The sequence below is a fragment of the Magnolia sinica genome, chromosome 9, assembly GCF_029962835.1.
Source record: "Magnolia sinica isolate HGM2019 chromosome 9, MsV1, whole genome shotgun sequence".
Lineage (NCBI taxonomy): Eukaryota > Viridiplantae > Streptophyta > Magnoliopsida > Magnoliales > Magnoliaceae > Magnolia > Magnolia sinica.
In genome coordinates this window covers 11,846,958-11,864,926 of record NC_080581.1, presented here as the reverse complement: position 1 = coordinate 11,864,926, position 17,969 = coordinate 11,846,958, and the positions used below count along the sequence as shown (strand labels likewise).

The 17,969-nt window shown below is 38.4% G+C and overlaps 1 protein-coding gene across 1 annotated transcript in view; it reads right to left on the bottom strand.

Moving 5' to 3' along the window:
- LOC131256903 (nudix hydrolase 3) overlaps positions 1–17,350 on the bottom strand; it is a 56,905-nt gene extending 39,555 nt beyond the window's left edge. The window contains exons 1-8 of the mRNA XM_058258002.1: positions 17,181–17,350; positions 12,624–12,798; positions 9,544–9,621; positions 8,547–8,643; positions 7,567–7,700; positions 2,763–2,844; positions 1,910–1,996; positions 1,566–1,672 (exon numbers count right to left, since the gene is read on the bottom strand). Coding sequence (XP_058113985.1) covers positions 1,566–1,672; positions 1,910–1,996; positions 2,763–2,844; positions 7,567–7,700; positions 8,547–8,643; positions 9,544–9,621; positions 12,624–12,798; positions 17,181–17,283 — 863 coding nt within the window. The 5' untranslated portion in view covers positions 17,284–17,350. The remainder of the gene's footprint in view (positions 1–1,565; positions 1,673–1,909; positions 1,997–2,762; positions 2,845–7,566; positions 7,701–8,546; positions 8,644–9,543; positions 9,622–12,623; positions 12,799–17,180) is intronic.
- Positions 17,351–17,969: the final 619 nt, after the last annotated feature.

Sequence of the window (17,969 nt, the reverse complement as noted above, 5' to 3'; positions counted from 1 at the left end):
GTCCAATCAGTATCCTTTCCAAGCTATTCTACACATGCCATGCGGCCGGCACTTTAAGATGGTTCAGATTATCATACATGTAAAATTGGTAGTGAGACATCATGATCAAATTGGCAGTGAGCAGTCGACTAGGTCTAGCCCATTGTTTGAATTATCTCTGATATTATCAAAATATCTCCGATATTATTGTTATTTCCAGCTTGGCAATACCGATAACACCGGTAGCAATATTGATAATACTGGTAGTATTAGAAATTCCAAGCATCAACAATGTATTGCTAAGTACCGCCAACGAATTGATATCGCCAATATTTTCAATTGTGTAAATTCCAGGCACCGCTTCCATTGCTAATGTATCGATATCGCCAATATTTTCGACTATGTAAATTCCAGGCACCGCTTGCATTGCTAATGTATCGATATCGCCAATATTTTCGACTACGTAAATTCCAGGTGACGATTGTATCACAAGTGATCGGAGATGTTTCAATAATATCGCCAACATAGAGATATCACAGAAAGTCTGTTTATTAAAAAAAAAAATTTCTATTTCAAATTTTTTTATGAGCGCATCATTGTATGAAGTTTTCAATTTGTCATTGCTAATATTGATAATATCTCAATATTATTGTTATCGCAACATGCACGATATCAAGAGCACAATCTTTTGTTTCCTTTCTTGTTGCTGGTGATTTCTTTACAAAATATTATGAGTTGTCGATATTCTGCAATATCGATGGATGCTTGGATGGAAGGTTGGATGGATGATTGGATGGTTAAATGGGATGGTTAGACTATTTCTTACAACGACACATGCTTTTAAGCCCCCATTAAAAGGAAACTTATTGTATATACATTCTTTTTGCAAATTTTTTATTCTTAAATATGTAAATATGTGTATTTTAGCATCTTCTAAAGTTTCACTGAAAATTCTACCATTTTTTCCATGTTTTTTCGAATTTCTGGTTATTGGCGATATCGATAATGTTTCCCCTACCAATGAAACTTGTAGCAATACCGATACTTCTAGCCTAATAATTGTTTACACCATTTTAGTGGTGAAGTTAGAGTCAATTATGGAAAGGGCAACATTGTAAATAGGAACACACAAGGAAGGCCAAGGTCCACCAGAAGTATAGTTTGGCAAATACTTTGAAATGTCAAAAGAGTTAGCAGGAAAGCAACTACAGAGTATATCTCAGACAAGAAAGTCGGAAATACATGCCTTGTGGTAATTTTACTTATTTGTTCAGCAGCAAAAAGTTAAACTCTTCTTAAGATCAAGTAAGATCTATGACAAAAAAAAAAAGCTCTCACACTTCATTATGCCATTTATAACTCATGCACATGCATTAGTTGCCAAAGAGAAACTAGACTCCAAAGCAGATTCTTAAAGTAGTTACTGAGCGTGCAAAAGAGACAAGAACAACTGGTTGTCATTTATGGACAAAATTAGAGCATAGATTAATCAAACTAGATGTGCCCATTACTTAATTTTATACAAGTCCCGCATTTAAGTTCAGTTACTTTGTATTAACAGAGCAAGTTTCTAGGCAAAAAATTACCATGGACTCTTATTGATAGAATAATACTGCCATTTCAATTTATCCAAATCAGACGTATCCGAATTCTCCTTCAACCAATCCCGCAATGCTGGATTGCTATACCAGACCTGAAAGGAAAGAAGAAGCCCTAGTATTAGCATCCACAAAAATTCGATGTATGAATATAGAATTACAGTAGTAAATATTAGAACAACGTAATGTGAACAAGACATTAAAAATGTGAACAATGGAAACCATACAAAACCAATATAGTAAAGACAACTGTTAACAAACGCGCAATGTAAATATACAACTAAGAAGAAAAGATAAATAAAACATAATTATGCGATGAGATTGAGAATAACCTGCAAATAGAAGATCTCATCAATAACCTTTGCAGCTTTAACGAGAAGGACCAATGCTTCCCTGTCTGCTTCTGAAAGCCCAGACAACTAAGCAAAAAAACCATAAGAACAAATAAATTAATAAAGGGCATGAATGAACATCCAGAACACAAGAGTAGAGGCATTCACGGATATAAAACACCCTGAAGCTGAGAACACAAGAGTAGAGGCATTCAAGGATATAAAACACCCTGAAGCTGCATCTAGGCTAACTGAATAATATAAACCCAGAGGAGAACAAAAGATATCAGGTCAGGATACACCATAGAATTTAGAAAAGGGTATCAATCTATGGCTAATAAAATTGGTAAATGGGGTGATCAACAATATGGACCTTCCAATTAGCCACATCATGGATGGGCTAATGGTTTAAAAAAAAATTGCACTAAACTCTTCCTGACAACAAAAAGGGCAATGGGCAGGAAAGGTACAAACAACCAATCTGCCCACATTTTCAGCTATGGATTGTCCAAGAGGTGGTCTGGTAATTGGACAGTCAGGATGCATTGCCAAAGTGCACTATCAAGTGTCCATATGGTATTGAAGACGCTAGATCCAAAACCAACACAGAAGTAAAAATAGTAGAAAACGTATAAATAATGCTTGTTTAGAGAAACTTGGGTAAACATTCAATGAGCATTCCTGCCACCAGCTGCTATTTGGCCATGAATGCTTAATAAGAACTGTCTCCAATCTTACAGTAGTTTCGATTGCAAACTCAAAGTTGGAAAGCAAGAAATAACCATCAAGTGCTCCTATGCAATGATTGATCACATGGACGAGATTAACCAAAGGACATGAATAAGTTGCTTACCTCCGCATCAATATGAATAGGAGCATAACGACTAAGTTGTTTCTGTAGAGTCAGACTACGTGCCTCCTTGTTCTCTTTGTACCTTTAGAAATTCACATGAGGTCAATGACTAAAGATATTGTGGAGTTGCAAGTTAACCTGAAGACAAATTGATGTATTTTACTTAGAATAGATTGTGTCCAAATGACTAATAATGTCATCAAAAGAAAATTAATTTCTCATGAAAGAAGACATCATCAAAACACCAATTGGCAAAGAGTTGCATTTCTTTTCACTGCTTGCAACTAGAGGATGGCATGGGAAGCTGCAAAGAATAACATCATTCCTCACATCTTGAAAGACCACTATGATGCATTCAAGTCCTCAATATTAAAACCAAAATTGATATTCTATTGAATACAATGTTCTAAAACCCAGACCAGACACCAACCGGTTTTTGTGGGCAGTTCACATGCCAGTCCAACTGGTCAGACCCATTTTGGCCTGGGAAGCTAATTTAGATTTAACTGATAAAAAAGAATCAACAAATAAAATGGACCTGGCACAATGGGTAGAGTATCTGTTTTCCAGGTGCAGGTCTTAGGTTCAAACACCACTTTTCACACTACATTGTTAAAGAAAACAGTCAACCAGAACTGGATTTTGGGTGATGTGGCCCATTTTCATGGCCAATTCCAGCTCAAACTGGTCCAACCACCCAGTCTATTCCAGGTTTTAAAATGCTGATTGAATGAAATACATGCCAACTTGTTGCATGAACATATTACAGAGCATTCCCCAGATCTGGCTTGCAATTGTAACTGGAAGACCACGTCATCTACAAGACAATCACTTACTGTTATGTTACAAATGCAGTGATGCCATACTTTTTTAATTTTTTGAAAGATAACTGATATTTTATCAAGAAGAGAGCGAGATGGTGTGAACTCTAGAGCTGGACATGAACTGAGCTAGCTCGGTTAACTCGCTCAGCTCGACTCAACTCAAAAGCTGGGTTTGGGCCAAGCTGATTTTTTGAGCTCGAAAGAATTTCAAGCCAAGCTCGAGCTGGCCCAAGCTCAGCTTGACTCGACTCGACTCGGCTCAAAGCTTGGCCTGAACATGACTCGGTTCAGCTCAGCTTGAGTTATAACTTAATTATATAATATTATATATATATATATATAACTTAATTAATATATTATATTTTATATTATATATAATATAAAAAAAGGGCCCACACATATAAAAACTAAAAAGAAAACGCTTGACTCGAAAGCTTGAGCTGGCCCGAACTGTTGACCGAACTAAGTCGAGCTCGCCAATCAGGCTCAAGAACCGAGCGGAGCCAAGCTGAACTCGAGCTGGGGTAGGCTGCTGGCCGAACTGAGCCGAGTTGTGCCAAGCTCGACTCACTTCAGCTCGTGTACAACTCTAGCAAACTATTTACAAACTAAAAAGGAAAAGAGCATTGTTTCAATGCTTGTGGCCCATTCAACAACAAGACCCATAGCCTTCAACAAAACCCACTCCAAACACCTTCAGGATTATAGCTATAAATGAAGCTCCTAGCTCCTTCAATATCCGCCCTCGCTCGAAAAATTCCTTCATGAAGCACATTACATCCACTTTCACGACTTCCCCAAACACTTGAAAAAAGTTAAAGGAAAAACCATCCGGACTTGGAGCTTTACCCCTCCCCAAAGAATCCACGGCCTTTTTGAATTCTTCTTCAAAGAACAGCCTCTCAAGCAACTCTGCTTCTTCCCCAAACAGGTAGCTAAAGGACAGATTGTCAAGTTTTGGCCTCATCTAACCTTCTTCAGACAGCAGCTTATGCGAAATTGAACCACTGCGCTACATACTCTTATCTTTTTCTTTGAACCTTTCACCCTCAACCATAATGCTAGTAATCTTGTCATCTTGCCCAGGCACTTGCTATATTGCAAAAGAAACTTATGTTTTTATCACCCTCCTTGAGCTACGTGCCATGCGAGCATTGCCTCCAGTTGATCTCTTCCTCCCTTGAATGTTTCAAGTAATCTTGCGCAAGCTTTTGGCAAGTAAATCTTTCTTCTTCCGAAAACTCTCCCACTTCCACCAAGGATATTTTTAGTTTCCTCTTCCCAAACACTTCCCTCATCCAAGTTACAATTTTATTTTCAGCCGCTTTAATTTCTTGCATAATTTGAAGCCCGCAAATCCCTCTGCCTCAAAGTAACCCCACCAATCTTTGATCAATTTCGAAAACCCTTCCACCTCTGGCCACATTAATGTTTCAGACCCCAATTTTCTTCCTCCAACTCTAGGAGAATAGGGCAGTCATGCCATACATGTTTTGCAATTTACCAATGTCTAAAGAAACTGTTCACACTGCTGCTTATCTGGAAGGTAGTGACATCTACATGATCTCTTGGTTACTCATGCCATGCATGTTGTCTAAAGAAGCTGTTGAATAGTGCTAATTATCTCATTCTACATTGAACTTCCACATCACATTACAGCACTATATGTATTGCTTCATCCTCATTAAAGGTGTGTGGGTATTCCTCATTCAGTGGCAAAAAGAAAAAGGGAAAAAAGAATCCCCTTAGTGCCGTTTCCTTTTTCGAGGCCAATCCAAACCTAAAGCAGATGAACTCCATTGAAGTGCCAAACCCGATTTAGGAATACATCCAGACATCTAGAAAGCCAGGTGACCATGGATAATGTATTATCCTCGCATATAAATTGACTAGGTCACCGCTGCATCGAGACACTAGATAGCACCCATCCAGGGCTAACACAAAAAACTATTATTTGTGGAATTGGATGAATACCTGGGTGCTGTGTTTGATCTAGCACCTAGATGCAAAGTGCCCGCGGTACAGATATTCTCAAAAAGCTTTTAATGGAACTCAGTATATCCTTCAAAGAGCATGAAGACACAAGTGGTACGTGTTCACATAGCATCCATCAATGGAATGGTTCCTATTCATCTCTGATGAAATGGTTTGGTGCAATGTGAATCTAATACGGAAAGAGAAACTGATTTTTGTACAAGCATTGCCACATGTCATTTCTCCCATACTTGTCCATTCCCTTTTTTTCCTCCCATCTACCCCTCAAGCCCCACTGTGTATATGTCATCCAATCCATTCATCTGACAAGACCAGGAAGAAGGGACTAAAAATTAAGTCATTCCAAAACCTGGACTGAATTAGTTGTCAAACATCTGATTGCAATAAGGAGAGCGGGCCCATGTCTCTTTGATCCAATCATTGGTATGATGGCTGCCTTCCAATCTTCAACGTGGGCCCCACTTAAAGTGGTCACCTGCTGAATGACTTGGATCTTGCACTGACTCTCTAGATTGGCACATGGTTTCTTCGTGTGTGCCAGCGCATCGCGTGTTTCCCTACTAGTAACTCATATTTTTCCCTCATCAAGGAGTGGAAGTGTTTATTCCAATATGCTTAGCATCAAGATGATTATGAAACAAGTCAGAGCTAACACAGTCCAGGAGCATTGATTGTAGAGTCCCAATAATAAGATTCCAGAGATATAATAAGCAAAAATGAAGATTTACTACTGTCGTTGTTCAGAGTGTCCCCCATATTACCCGTATCTCCAACTCAATGATACCGATAAAACTGGTAATATCAGAAATTCCAGGTTTCAGCAATATATCACCAAGTATCATCAATGTATCAATATCACCAATGTATCGCCAATATTTTCAACTATGTAAATTCCAGGTGTCACTTGTATCACTAATGTATCGATATCGCCAATATTTTCAATGTTGTAAATTCCAAGTATCGCTTGTATTGCCAATATATTGGCAATATTTCTATAATATTGCCTATGTATCGATATCACCAAGAGTTTGTTTATTTAAAAAAAAAAAATCCACTTCAATTTTTTTATGTGCATGGTTATATGATGAAATGCATGTTTGTATGACTGTATATGTATGCATGCATGGATGGATGGATGGATGTGTGTGTTTGTTTGTTTGTGTAAGCATGCATCGATGGATGGATCATGCATTTGTGTTTGTATGTATGTGCATGCATGGATGGATGGTTGTACACATGGATGTATCCACCATTTTCCCCATGTTTCCCTGAGTCAACAATACTTGCTTTTAGGCCCCATTAAAGGAAAACTTATTATTTGATTCCTAAATATGCAAATATGTGACTTTTCACTATTATTTGATTCTTAAATATGCAAATATGTGTATTTTAGCATCTCCTGAAATATCGCTGAAAAATTCCACCATTACCCCATGTTTCTCTAATATTTTCCTGAGTCAACGTTACATGCTTTTAGAACCCCATTAAAGAGAAACTTATTATGTACAAGTCTTTTTTGCAATTATCTGATTCCTAAATATGCAAATATGTGTATTTTAGCATCTCCTAAAGTTTCATTAAGAAATTCCACCATTTTCTCGTGTTTCCCTCAGTCAGCGATACATTTCTGGGTATCAGCAATAATATCGGTGATATCAATATATTTCCATATCCCCAGCCAGCGAACATGTAACGATACCGATACTACGAACAGTGACTACTATATTCATATATTGAAATAAAGTTTTACAAGATTTCTGCACCCCACCTTACTGGTTAATCACACAGAACATGACTCTTTCCTTCTCTATCAAATATGATTGTTTGGCAAATGCATAATTTCAGCTTGTACCAAAGAAAGAGATTATAAATATGTGCATAACACACACACACACTCCAAGTATTCCCAAAGTATTAGGCAGTCATTCATTAAATCAATCAAAAAATAAAGTTATCATTTTTTGTAATTCTTAGCAAATTAATACCTTTTCTCTAGGATATTGAACAACTGGCCGTACTGCCCACTTGTGTCGTATGGGACATAATCTTGATCTTCTTTCTCAAGTAGGGTTTTATAATCCTTCCAAGAAATATATTTAACAGCTGATACTTCAGTTTCCTACATAATAAAATAACAATAATACAAATCACTTCATGAGCTTAGCGGAAGTTCAGTAGATGAAAAACCAATCATTTTTGACAAAGTTGAACAGATATGCGCGTCAAAACACAGAAGATCCTTTACAAATATACAAGTTACTAAACTGTTAGCAATCGAGCAGTATAGCATTACCATATGATGACTTCCATGCACAATAAAACCAGTATGATGGTGACATAGTAATGTGAACCAGCCAAAAAAGAGAACATTTTGACCACATGCTTTTCATTTTTGAAATATCAAATGGCACTGCTTTATTCTTTTATTCCAATAACTCTTAGGCCATGTTTGGTAGACACCAAAAAATAAGTTCATCTCATTTTAGTTAACAATCAGCCTTGAGACCATACTCCCCCCGGAACCCAAAAACTTTGATTTCTCATAAGGTGCGGGCAGAGTCCTAAAAGCAACATCTATCGATCCCTGGTCAAGAGTGGAACGGGGCATGCTCGGGTGGTTGGCCACAAAGAATAGCAGGGAGCCCACCGAGACATGCTCACCGAGCACTGCTCACATGCCATCACAATCATGCCCGGCGCTGTGCTCAAGCCCCGACCGTTGCTCATCGCCTCTGAAAGTAATTGTGGATCAGAGATAATTATGTATTCTAACTCATTTTTAGGCGTCTACTGAATAGGGCCTTAAAGAATTAACCAAGCCATTTCCATTTGTTAGAAAAAGGGCTGAATCATGATATATGCATATTGCAGAAATCCCCATGTCAATGAGAACCATCAAAGAATATTGCAAGTTCACACTGCAGTGGCTATTTAGAATATAAAATGCTAAATTTTATGATCTCACCTGAAGGGTAAAGGCTTCGAGAGGAATCGGTTCCAGAGTAGTTACAAGATATTCATCAGTGAATTCCTTGTTGATATAGTTGCCATCATTTATGGTACTGCATTAACCATTTGAAACAGAACTGTGAGCATTTATATGAGTGTTTGATAGTTCAACCACCTTCAAGCACTCATCAAGTCTAAAGAACAGCTAAATAATTGCAGTTTCAGGAGTCCACAGAACATATATCTAACAGTAATCTGTGCAGCATAATAAAAACATCGGCATCCTTCTTATCAAACCTTTGGCAAAGTTTCAGTTTTTCATTCTCAAGCAAGACTTGAAATGGTAGATATACAATTCTCCAATTCGAGGTGGAGTATTAATTCACTACTCATGCTACACTTTACTCATTACTTCTTCCCTGAAGGTCACTGGGTCTTTTTTCCAAAGCTAACATAATAATGCATACGTGACATTGTGCCCAATGAACCATTTCAATTTCTACATTATTCCAACTCTTCACATATAGGATAAAGCGGGCTGCATCAGTCTTTTGTATTTTGCTTCAGGGATTGGTAATTTGTAATTTATGTTAGTGGAGTAGGTTAAAAACTCCAATCCTCATGGCTAACACATTTTTATCGTGACTCCAAAATTCCAAAAACAATATAGATTGTAGAAATATGTTCATGCAGACTAGCACAACTTAAGTAACATCGTTCATACATGAAATCTTCCTTCTTGTTTTAGGAGTTTGTATGAAAAACTTACAAGTAATTCCCTCCAGATAATCCCTTTTTATTTTACCAATATGTGTGTGTGCATCATACTGAAAATTCAATAAAAGTAGAAAAATCTTGCCAAGCAGTCTTGCATTATATGAGGGACAAAAAGGCAGCACAAGTGATTTTAGTACATCTTACACAGTCTAGGCACTCTAATGTTAAAACTTAGGAGGAAGCATATTGCAATAGACTCTGAGAATATTACTACATGAAAAAGAGAGCCAACCAACCACTCTGAAAGAAAAACGAATAATAATTCAAATGCATCCTTCGGAAGATTTACACCAAGCTCTTCATGAAGCTCCCTCCTGTAAATACATGGAAGTTATGTAAGTGTAATATCACTAGCACACAACCATAACGAAAGCAATTACAATGATATTACGTGACATCAAACAGTAATATCTATGTCAAGTAATAAAGAGAAAAATAGACAACGTCCATTACTCGACAGTATTATTCAGCCATAACTTATCATTTACGTGATTCTAAGAATAGCTCTTTGTAGCACATGCACTTTCCTCATTGAAATCTTGTTTTCATTGTGGCATAAGCTCTTCATAGTTTTTCAAAATAGGCACATGTCATCATCCTCGTAGCATTGTCCCTTGTGACAGACACTAACTGTACTTTCTGAGCATCTCACAATAAATTACTTCCATGCATCTCCTTATAAAAGTAACAGACATTCAACTGAGCCAACCTATGCAGACAATTGCATGGTAAATCATAAGATCAGAGTAAAACAGTATTCCAAATGACTCAATTGTCCTTTTGAATTGCATTTAGGTATAATTATACTCAGATCATAAACCATATGATAAACTCTAAGCATTTGGCCCAGAACTTTAAAAAGCCAATGTTGCAACCAGCTCAGTGGATAATAAATGCTTTTATTTGTTTTTCTATTTTTCTGTATTTATTGTTTTCAGTTTGCTTTTAGCCCTGTCAAGTTGTTCTTTTTTCCTTAGGATTGGTTTTAGGCATCTTTCTGAAACCTAAATGTAACATCCTCCATTTCTTCAAACGGTTGTACAAAAAAAAAGGAAGAAGATGAGAAGACGAGTACAAAGATGATTGTCAAATTCTTTCAGAAAGCTGCGGGCCTCATGGGGATGCCTTGCACTCCAATATCAAAAAATTGAAAAATTATAAAATGGGCAGTTCCCCAATAAAAATACCCAAGCTCAATAAGCCAGGACATGAAATTTCAGATCAAACATTGGTGGATGACCAGGCATTGGAAGCAGCAAGGGAACTGTGGTCATGGCAAAGATAGAGAAACAGGACTGGTGGATATACTATAGTTGCACAAAGCGCGAAGCGAGGCGCAACAAATTCGGGTGCTGGAGAGAGGAAGAGTGTTTCAAAATGTAAAAAAGTCAAAATAGGTAGGAAGCGGGAGAGGGAGCAAGAGTCAGAAATCTTATTTCAAAGCAGGAGTGGTGCCTAGTTAGAAGAATCCTACAACTAAGGGCGATACTAGCTTAGAGAAATTTAGTCGTCTTAACTCTGGAGTCTCTCGACACCCAAAATTGTAGGGGAAACTACCAGTAACCAGGACTCAAGCATTCACTTTATATTTAACTCTTGCTTTTATATTTATATGATATTTTCTTAGTTCACACTTCTTTATTTGCTTCATGCTGTCATTTGTCCTTCGCAATTTTATAGTATTCTGTCTGATTATATTTTGTAATTGGAAAGTGAAAGCTTGAAGTTGAAAGATGAAAGCAACATAGGTAGTTTGTGTTTGACTTCTTTTTTTCTTTTTCCTTTTCTTTTTTTCCTTATTTTGATATCTGAAGCTGAATTGTGAAATGTGATTCAACCAGCTGCAGAGTGTAACCGACAGTTAATTTGCTGAGTCTCAGAAAGTATGAGATCATCGACCTATTTTAAGATTTTAACTGGTTAATTGAGTACTGATATCACTAATTAGCAGATTACTTGATACAAAAGTGTAAATTGGTAATTGAAATATTTTTGTGTGGAACTATTTTTTTATGCATTTTCATTTTTTCTATGAAAACTCAAAACTGCAATTGGCTCAACCTAGTGCTCGAAAAAGCCCTGGATAAACATAAACTCATGCAATCGTGGAGCCGTAGCAGCTTTCATGGTTTTTTTACCTTGATCCTATACATTTTTCTCACGCCCATCATGCTAATAATCTATCAATATAGTAAACTGAAAGTTGTTCCGACAAAGCCCCTTCAAATCTATCCAATTTTATCAATTTTCCATAATTTTTCAAAGGGTTATAACTTATAAAGACTAGTAGGAAATCACGCGGTGGTGGTGCACATGGCAGGTTGAATTATCAATCGGGTCCATCCATCTATCATGCCCCAATAAGGATGGACTAATAGGTTATGTTAGAAAAATCTGACCTATTGGCCAATCATATCCATCACTTCTCTTTTGACTATTTATTATTTCCATTTTGTGCCACTGCTTTAAAGGCCACCTATCAAATGGATAGGAATGTCTAATACGAGATTTTTATACATATGCCATCCATGCTAGGGCCCACTATATGGATGGACGCAATCAGTACATAAACATGCCACATGTATGAAGAATGGCTCTATGATCTTCCTGATTCCTCTAGCTCTACATATCTCCCCCAGGCCCCAAGCAGCTTATTGGTAGAGGTTTGTTAGAATACAGCTAGACATATTGATATGTGGTGACTTTAGCTTGGATCTGGAGGTCATATTTTAATGATCCAAATCATTTATATGATGCACCTCATCTTGGATAGGTGATGGCAAAAAAATAAAAACTCTTAAATTGGAATATTTCAACCCTCTGATCTTTGATCTTTTCCTTTGAATATATATGGTCCTTTTAATCCTTTTGATAATCAAGGGGTTGAAATAATTAGATCTGAAAATTCTTTGGGATATCTCTTTTGGGTATCCCCCATCTAGGTTGTGTCTGAACATATCAATGGTTTGGATGACTAGAAAGGAGCCCCACTTGTACAACTGAAATACCCAAGTTGTAGAAATTCTCGCACCAAGCATTGGATAACAACGCCTAAAAGAACAGCCAGATACACATGGTAAATTTCGGGACTATAAAAGCAAATGCTTTTAAAAAAAAAAAATCATTTTTTCTCTTGGTAGGTGGGTTGGGATCAAACATGCAACCTCAAGGTTGGGACAAATAGGACCATCCATTGAGCTCCCCTCAGTAGTGATACAGTATGCACAATGAAACTTATAGAACTTCTTTCAGGTGCTAACTACACATAAACTTAAAACATCATCCAAGCCTAAACGTTTGTGGTGGATAAAGCTACCTCACTGTTTGAAGGGATGTATCGCCAGCTGATACGTGACCAGCACTGGAAATATCCCACAACCCTGGCCACGAATCCTTGCAGTCAGCACGTCGCTGCAGAAGCAACTCTTGGGTACTCTCTGCAAAAATCCACACGTGAACAGCTCGATGATAATCCCCATCTGTATGAACAAGTCGCCTGTGCCAGTAGCACGATGTTGTATGTCAGAAAATGCCACAAAACAGCCAAAGAAGCAAATCCAGTAAGTGTTAGAGAAAACATATTACCATTCCTATTCCTCCAAAATAAGATTTGCCAAGACCAAGAAATACTTTACTGCACAAGGCATGAAAAGGAAATCTGCATCATATGCTAGACTATGGCTGTTTATGCCTAAAGTTCTCGAGTGGAAAACAAGAGACACCGCATCCCATGTGAGCAGATATGAAGCCTCAGTAAGAGAAATCTTCTACATAGAGGGGCACTCCAACCCCCACAACCAAAACAACTCTTGCTCTTACTACCAACCATGTTATTTCACCAAGACCCCCTTCCTAGCCCAAATCGGATATGTCACATTTGTAGTTTTTGCCATTTTAGTATCTTGACACTAAGAATTTCTATAATGTTACAACTGAATAAGTTATTTCTATATTTATTTATGTAAATACATACAAAATCCTTTATTATCATTTTAGAAAAACACTTCCTAGACGCTCCCATGTTCTGAACTTAAGAAAATAGCTGCTTCTATGCTCTTGCACTGGTTTTGCTCACACTCATGTGCACGATTCATGCAACTAACAACCCATCATTCTAATCCATAACACAGGCATTTCCTTTTCTGCATGTGGCAATCTTATTGAAAAGAAGCTCAACAAAATAACAAACTAAAAGAACAGACAGATGCTAGATACATTTATAGGCCTGCAACACTCAATCTGCATCTGAATCAGCAACAGAGACAACGCAGACTCATAGAAAAAATGAAGGATGAGTTTCGTATTCATTGGTTAATCAAGACTGACACAAAATTGGGATGTGTCAATTAGTACACTTGAAGAAACAAATATCAGTTATGGACAAATTACTCACATATTCTTGTTGGATAACTAAAGATAATATCGCATCATTCCTCTACCATCTTCAAAAAATCCGACTTCAGGGCTATGCTCCATCCACAGTGGGGCCCACAAGTTGAACGGTTTGGATTGACTTACATTTGGGCCATGTCTGCAGTGGTTGCATGCATGCGGATGAATCTTAGTGCTTGTCTGAGTATCAAATAAGTCCTCAAACCTTCCTGATATGATGCAGGGACATGTGATGACCTAATCCTAGATGCATGTATAATCAGGCTAAAGAATGTTCAAATAAATACACCAATTAACTAATTGTTTCCAGTCAAAGGGATTAGGTAAACTTCAAAACAAAGATGAGGTCATTCCGTCAGGATCATACTCCTTAACATAAAATCGCGTGAACAGTAAAAAGGGAGAACCTAGGGATATAAGAATATCCCAGATCTAGCATAAGTCAGTCCACAGTCAAGTTTGGATTTGACTCTACTGACTAACCATCCATCTTTTCCGTTCAAACTAGAAAGGGAATATCCAGAGAGTAATGAAAGGGGTGAAGAATGAAGGGTTCAAGACGACGAAAGTACAGGTCCTTTTGTCGTCAAAAGAAAAGAATGAGGATGATTCTTACCATTTCCTGCACCTCAAAGATTTAGAAAGAAGGAAACCTGAAATCGGGGTGGAATCCTCAACACCCAAGGGTCAATCCTGAAACCCTAATCTCTTGAATAGAAAGGAAGAAAAGAAACGAATTTCTATTCATTCAATAATAATGAAAATAGGGTTTCTCACAACGTATATATAAGCTATGGAAAAAGTAAAAGTGCACTAAAGCTCCTGAAAACAAGAAAAATAACAAAAAAAAAAAAGATGAAAAGTAAAGAAAGTACAATAAAGCCCCTGAAATAAGGAAAAGAATAAAAATGTCTAAAACTAAAACATCCATGTGGTAGGGTGTGAAATCCGACCCATGGATCTGTGGTCAGGGTGCGGTCATTCCGCTTCTGCACTTGTAGCGTGTCAGAAAATGGGTCCAATGGACCCAACATCCATCCACATCAACTCCTCCACTTCGGTACTCTGTCGGCGACGCCTCCTCCTCTGCGTACACTCTAAATGGTGCATCACTGATGTCCGCATCACGATATCTAGTTTCATCAGTTATATTTCCCCAAGAAGAACATTGCACTTCTTAGATTTTTCCCACCAATTCCTACGATTTAATAACCATCCAACCATAAATAAAATCTTTTGTTTGCAAAACAAGGGATAATCTACTAAACTTGTTTATGCCCACCTTGGCACATTGTAGAAACTCTCGAACCAAGTAATATGTGCTTGTTCTGAGCCATGGATTCCTTTTCCCGTTTAAGAAGATATCATCCAACTTAAATAATCATATATTGCATTCCATTAGCGGTGAGAGATGTCTCTATGACTACGTAATCCAAAAGTTCAACAATGATTACGACTTCTCAGTCAATTGAACTCAGAATTTCCAATTTGCATCCAACAGCTTCTACGGTTTGACCATAACCATTTTCTTTCTTCTTCTTCTTTTTAATTTCACAATTTGATCGTAACCATCAAGAATGATGTGTCCAAGCTTGTACTGTGATTGTCAGTACAACCTCTTTTTCCAATTTTTTATCAATATTAAAATATTCGAGACTTTCTGAAATTTGTTATTTCTTTGATTCATGGTGAAAACATCCAATAGAACATAGGAATTATAATGTATGGGCATTTTTACACTGGGCTCAAGTAGGGTGGCCTATGTGAAGCAGGGGCACACTGAAGGTGGGCGGCCCGTATGAGGCGGGACCCATGTGAAGTAGGGCCCACGAGGAGGGTTTGGCCGAGGGCTTAACCTGGGCTATGAGATAAAGGGATTAATTAGCCACACTCTATCAGTTCGAGCTTTTAGAGCAACTGGTTAGTTGTCCCGCGTCCAAAGTGGTATCAGATCAGGGTGGGCGGCCTGTGTGAGGCGAGTGGCTCGTGTGAAGCATGACTTATGTGAAGTGAGGCCCACGAGGGGGGTTTGGGTGAAGGCCTGACTTGGGCTATGAGATAAAAGGATTACTTCGCAAAGCTCTATCAGTTCAAGCTTTTAGGACAAGTGGTTAGTTGTCCTACGTCAAATTACATTATCATTGACCTGAGGAGTATGCATAATATCATCTGGCTTTACATTTTTGCAAATGGAGCCCATGGTTCAGTGATCCATACCAGTGATCCGATGCAATCCACTGTGGATGGACCAGGCACCAAAAATATCCCGGACTTGAAGATCGTAACCATTCAATCTATGGCCCTTCTCATTTGAATGTGGACATTGTTGCATTTCTGAAGCATCTATTTGCAGTCCACCAATTAAAGATCTAGTATTGTCATATTGAGGACATTATTTGGCATGGCCCATCCACGGTGGGCCCCATCAGACCATGATTCTTGGACACAGATTGGGTGGTGAGGAGACATAGCGAGATGCGATTGGTGGGGCCACACAATGTCTGTCAGAGATGGGCCAAGTAATTACTCGGCTGAAAAATCTTTTAAAAGGCCAGGCTCATCTCTGACAGCATACCACCCCACCAATCGCATCTCGCCACTTCTCCTCACCACCCAATCCGCGTCCATCATTCTTCTGAATCATTAAAACACAGGCCCCACTTCTACAAACTTTAAATCCGAGGACACTGCATTTCCTCATGTGAGTATCATATTCCTTACAGAAAAACAACATTCATCAAAGTAGAACCATCAAATAGTGTGGCAGAGAATAACTGCCCATACTCATGATGCATCTACCATAGTCAGCAAAGCATCGTACGCATTGCAGACATGTACCCTTATCCAGACCATCCAAAACACAGATTCCAAAGTTGATGGTGCATCCACAAAAAATCACACTCCAAGTGAGTGGACAGTTTCCCATCAAACAACCATTCACCATTAGAATCCCCTGATCATTATCATTTTCAGTGATGTACCCCATCCAACAGCATCCCACAATTTGGACGGTCTGGATCAGTAAAAACCTCTTCCATGTGTACGGATGACAGGTACATGACTACAATCCTCCTCCATGTACACTCGGCGAAATCTTCAGGAGTTCGTTTTGCCTCCTTTGCTGACTCAAGATCCGGCGTGCTTCACCCCCACTGGGGCCAGATACAGAGTAATCCGATGATCGGGACCGTCCATGTTGTGGACTCTAAGCTATACGGGCCACCAACGACTCGCATTCAACTCTCAAATCAAAGCTTAGGATCATCAGTGATGATTGATTATGGTATTATTGCTTATCTATGATAGTAACGAGAACATGAACGGTTCAGATTATCGGACTATCTCAGAACGTGGGCCCCAGTGGATGGTGACATAAACTGAATTCTGAGTCGCGATAGATGGAAACGAACTCGAGACTGAAAGATGAGAGATTTTACAGGAAGTAGAAATCTACGAGAATCGACAGAATCGAGAAAGAGAGCTGGCCTTGGCTTTGAAGTTCCTGTTTTCAGGCCTTCGTTTGTGAGAAGGTCGAGATATTCTTCTTCTTCTTCTTCTCGTTGCTGATTGGAATATAATGCCATCTCCAGCTATTTTTTAACGGAATAACGCTATCAAAGACGATCGAGTGAGGAGTGGGTCTTGCGCCGGTCTTCTTATGTAGGCGTCTGAACAGTTCCCTCGTGCGAGTGGACTCGCAGCTCACACCTGAAAAGCTATGCAGGGACGCGGGCGCACCTTGATGTATGTATACTATATCCACACCGTCCATCCGTTTTTTGGAATCATTTTAGGGTATGAGCCCAAAAATGAAGAAGATCAAGTTCTCAGGTGCACCATACAATATGAAACTGTTGTGATTGACCATTAATGGCCACAAAAGTTATACATCAAGCTGATAATTGTGTTAACCCTTCACCCAAGTTTATGTATCAACAGGTTGCATGGCAAATAAAATTTTTGATTTTTTAATTTTTGGGCTTATGACCTAAAATGATATTTGAAACTGATGGACCAAATGGATATATAATACATATATCAAGGTGTGCCGATGGTAAGAACCGCACCATCTTACTGAGGTGGCGATGCAGCTAATGCATTTCCACTAAATGGTGGTCCGTGGACTATCATGATCCTTGTGTTTTTTTTCGCACCATCCGCTCATTTGGATCGTTTTTTTAGGGCATGTGTCAAAAAATGAAGTGGACTACACATGAAAACAGTGGTGATTGAAGCGACTACTGTTAAAAACCTCGTAGGATCCATTGTA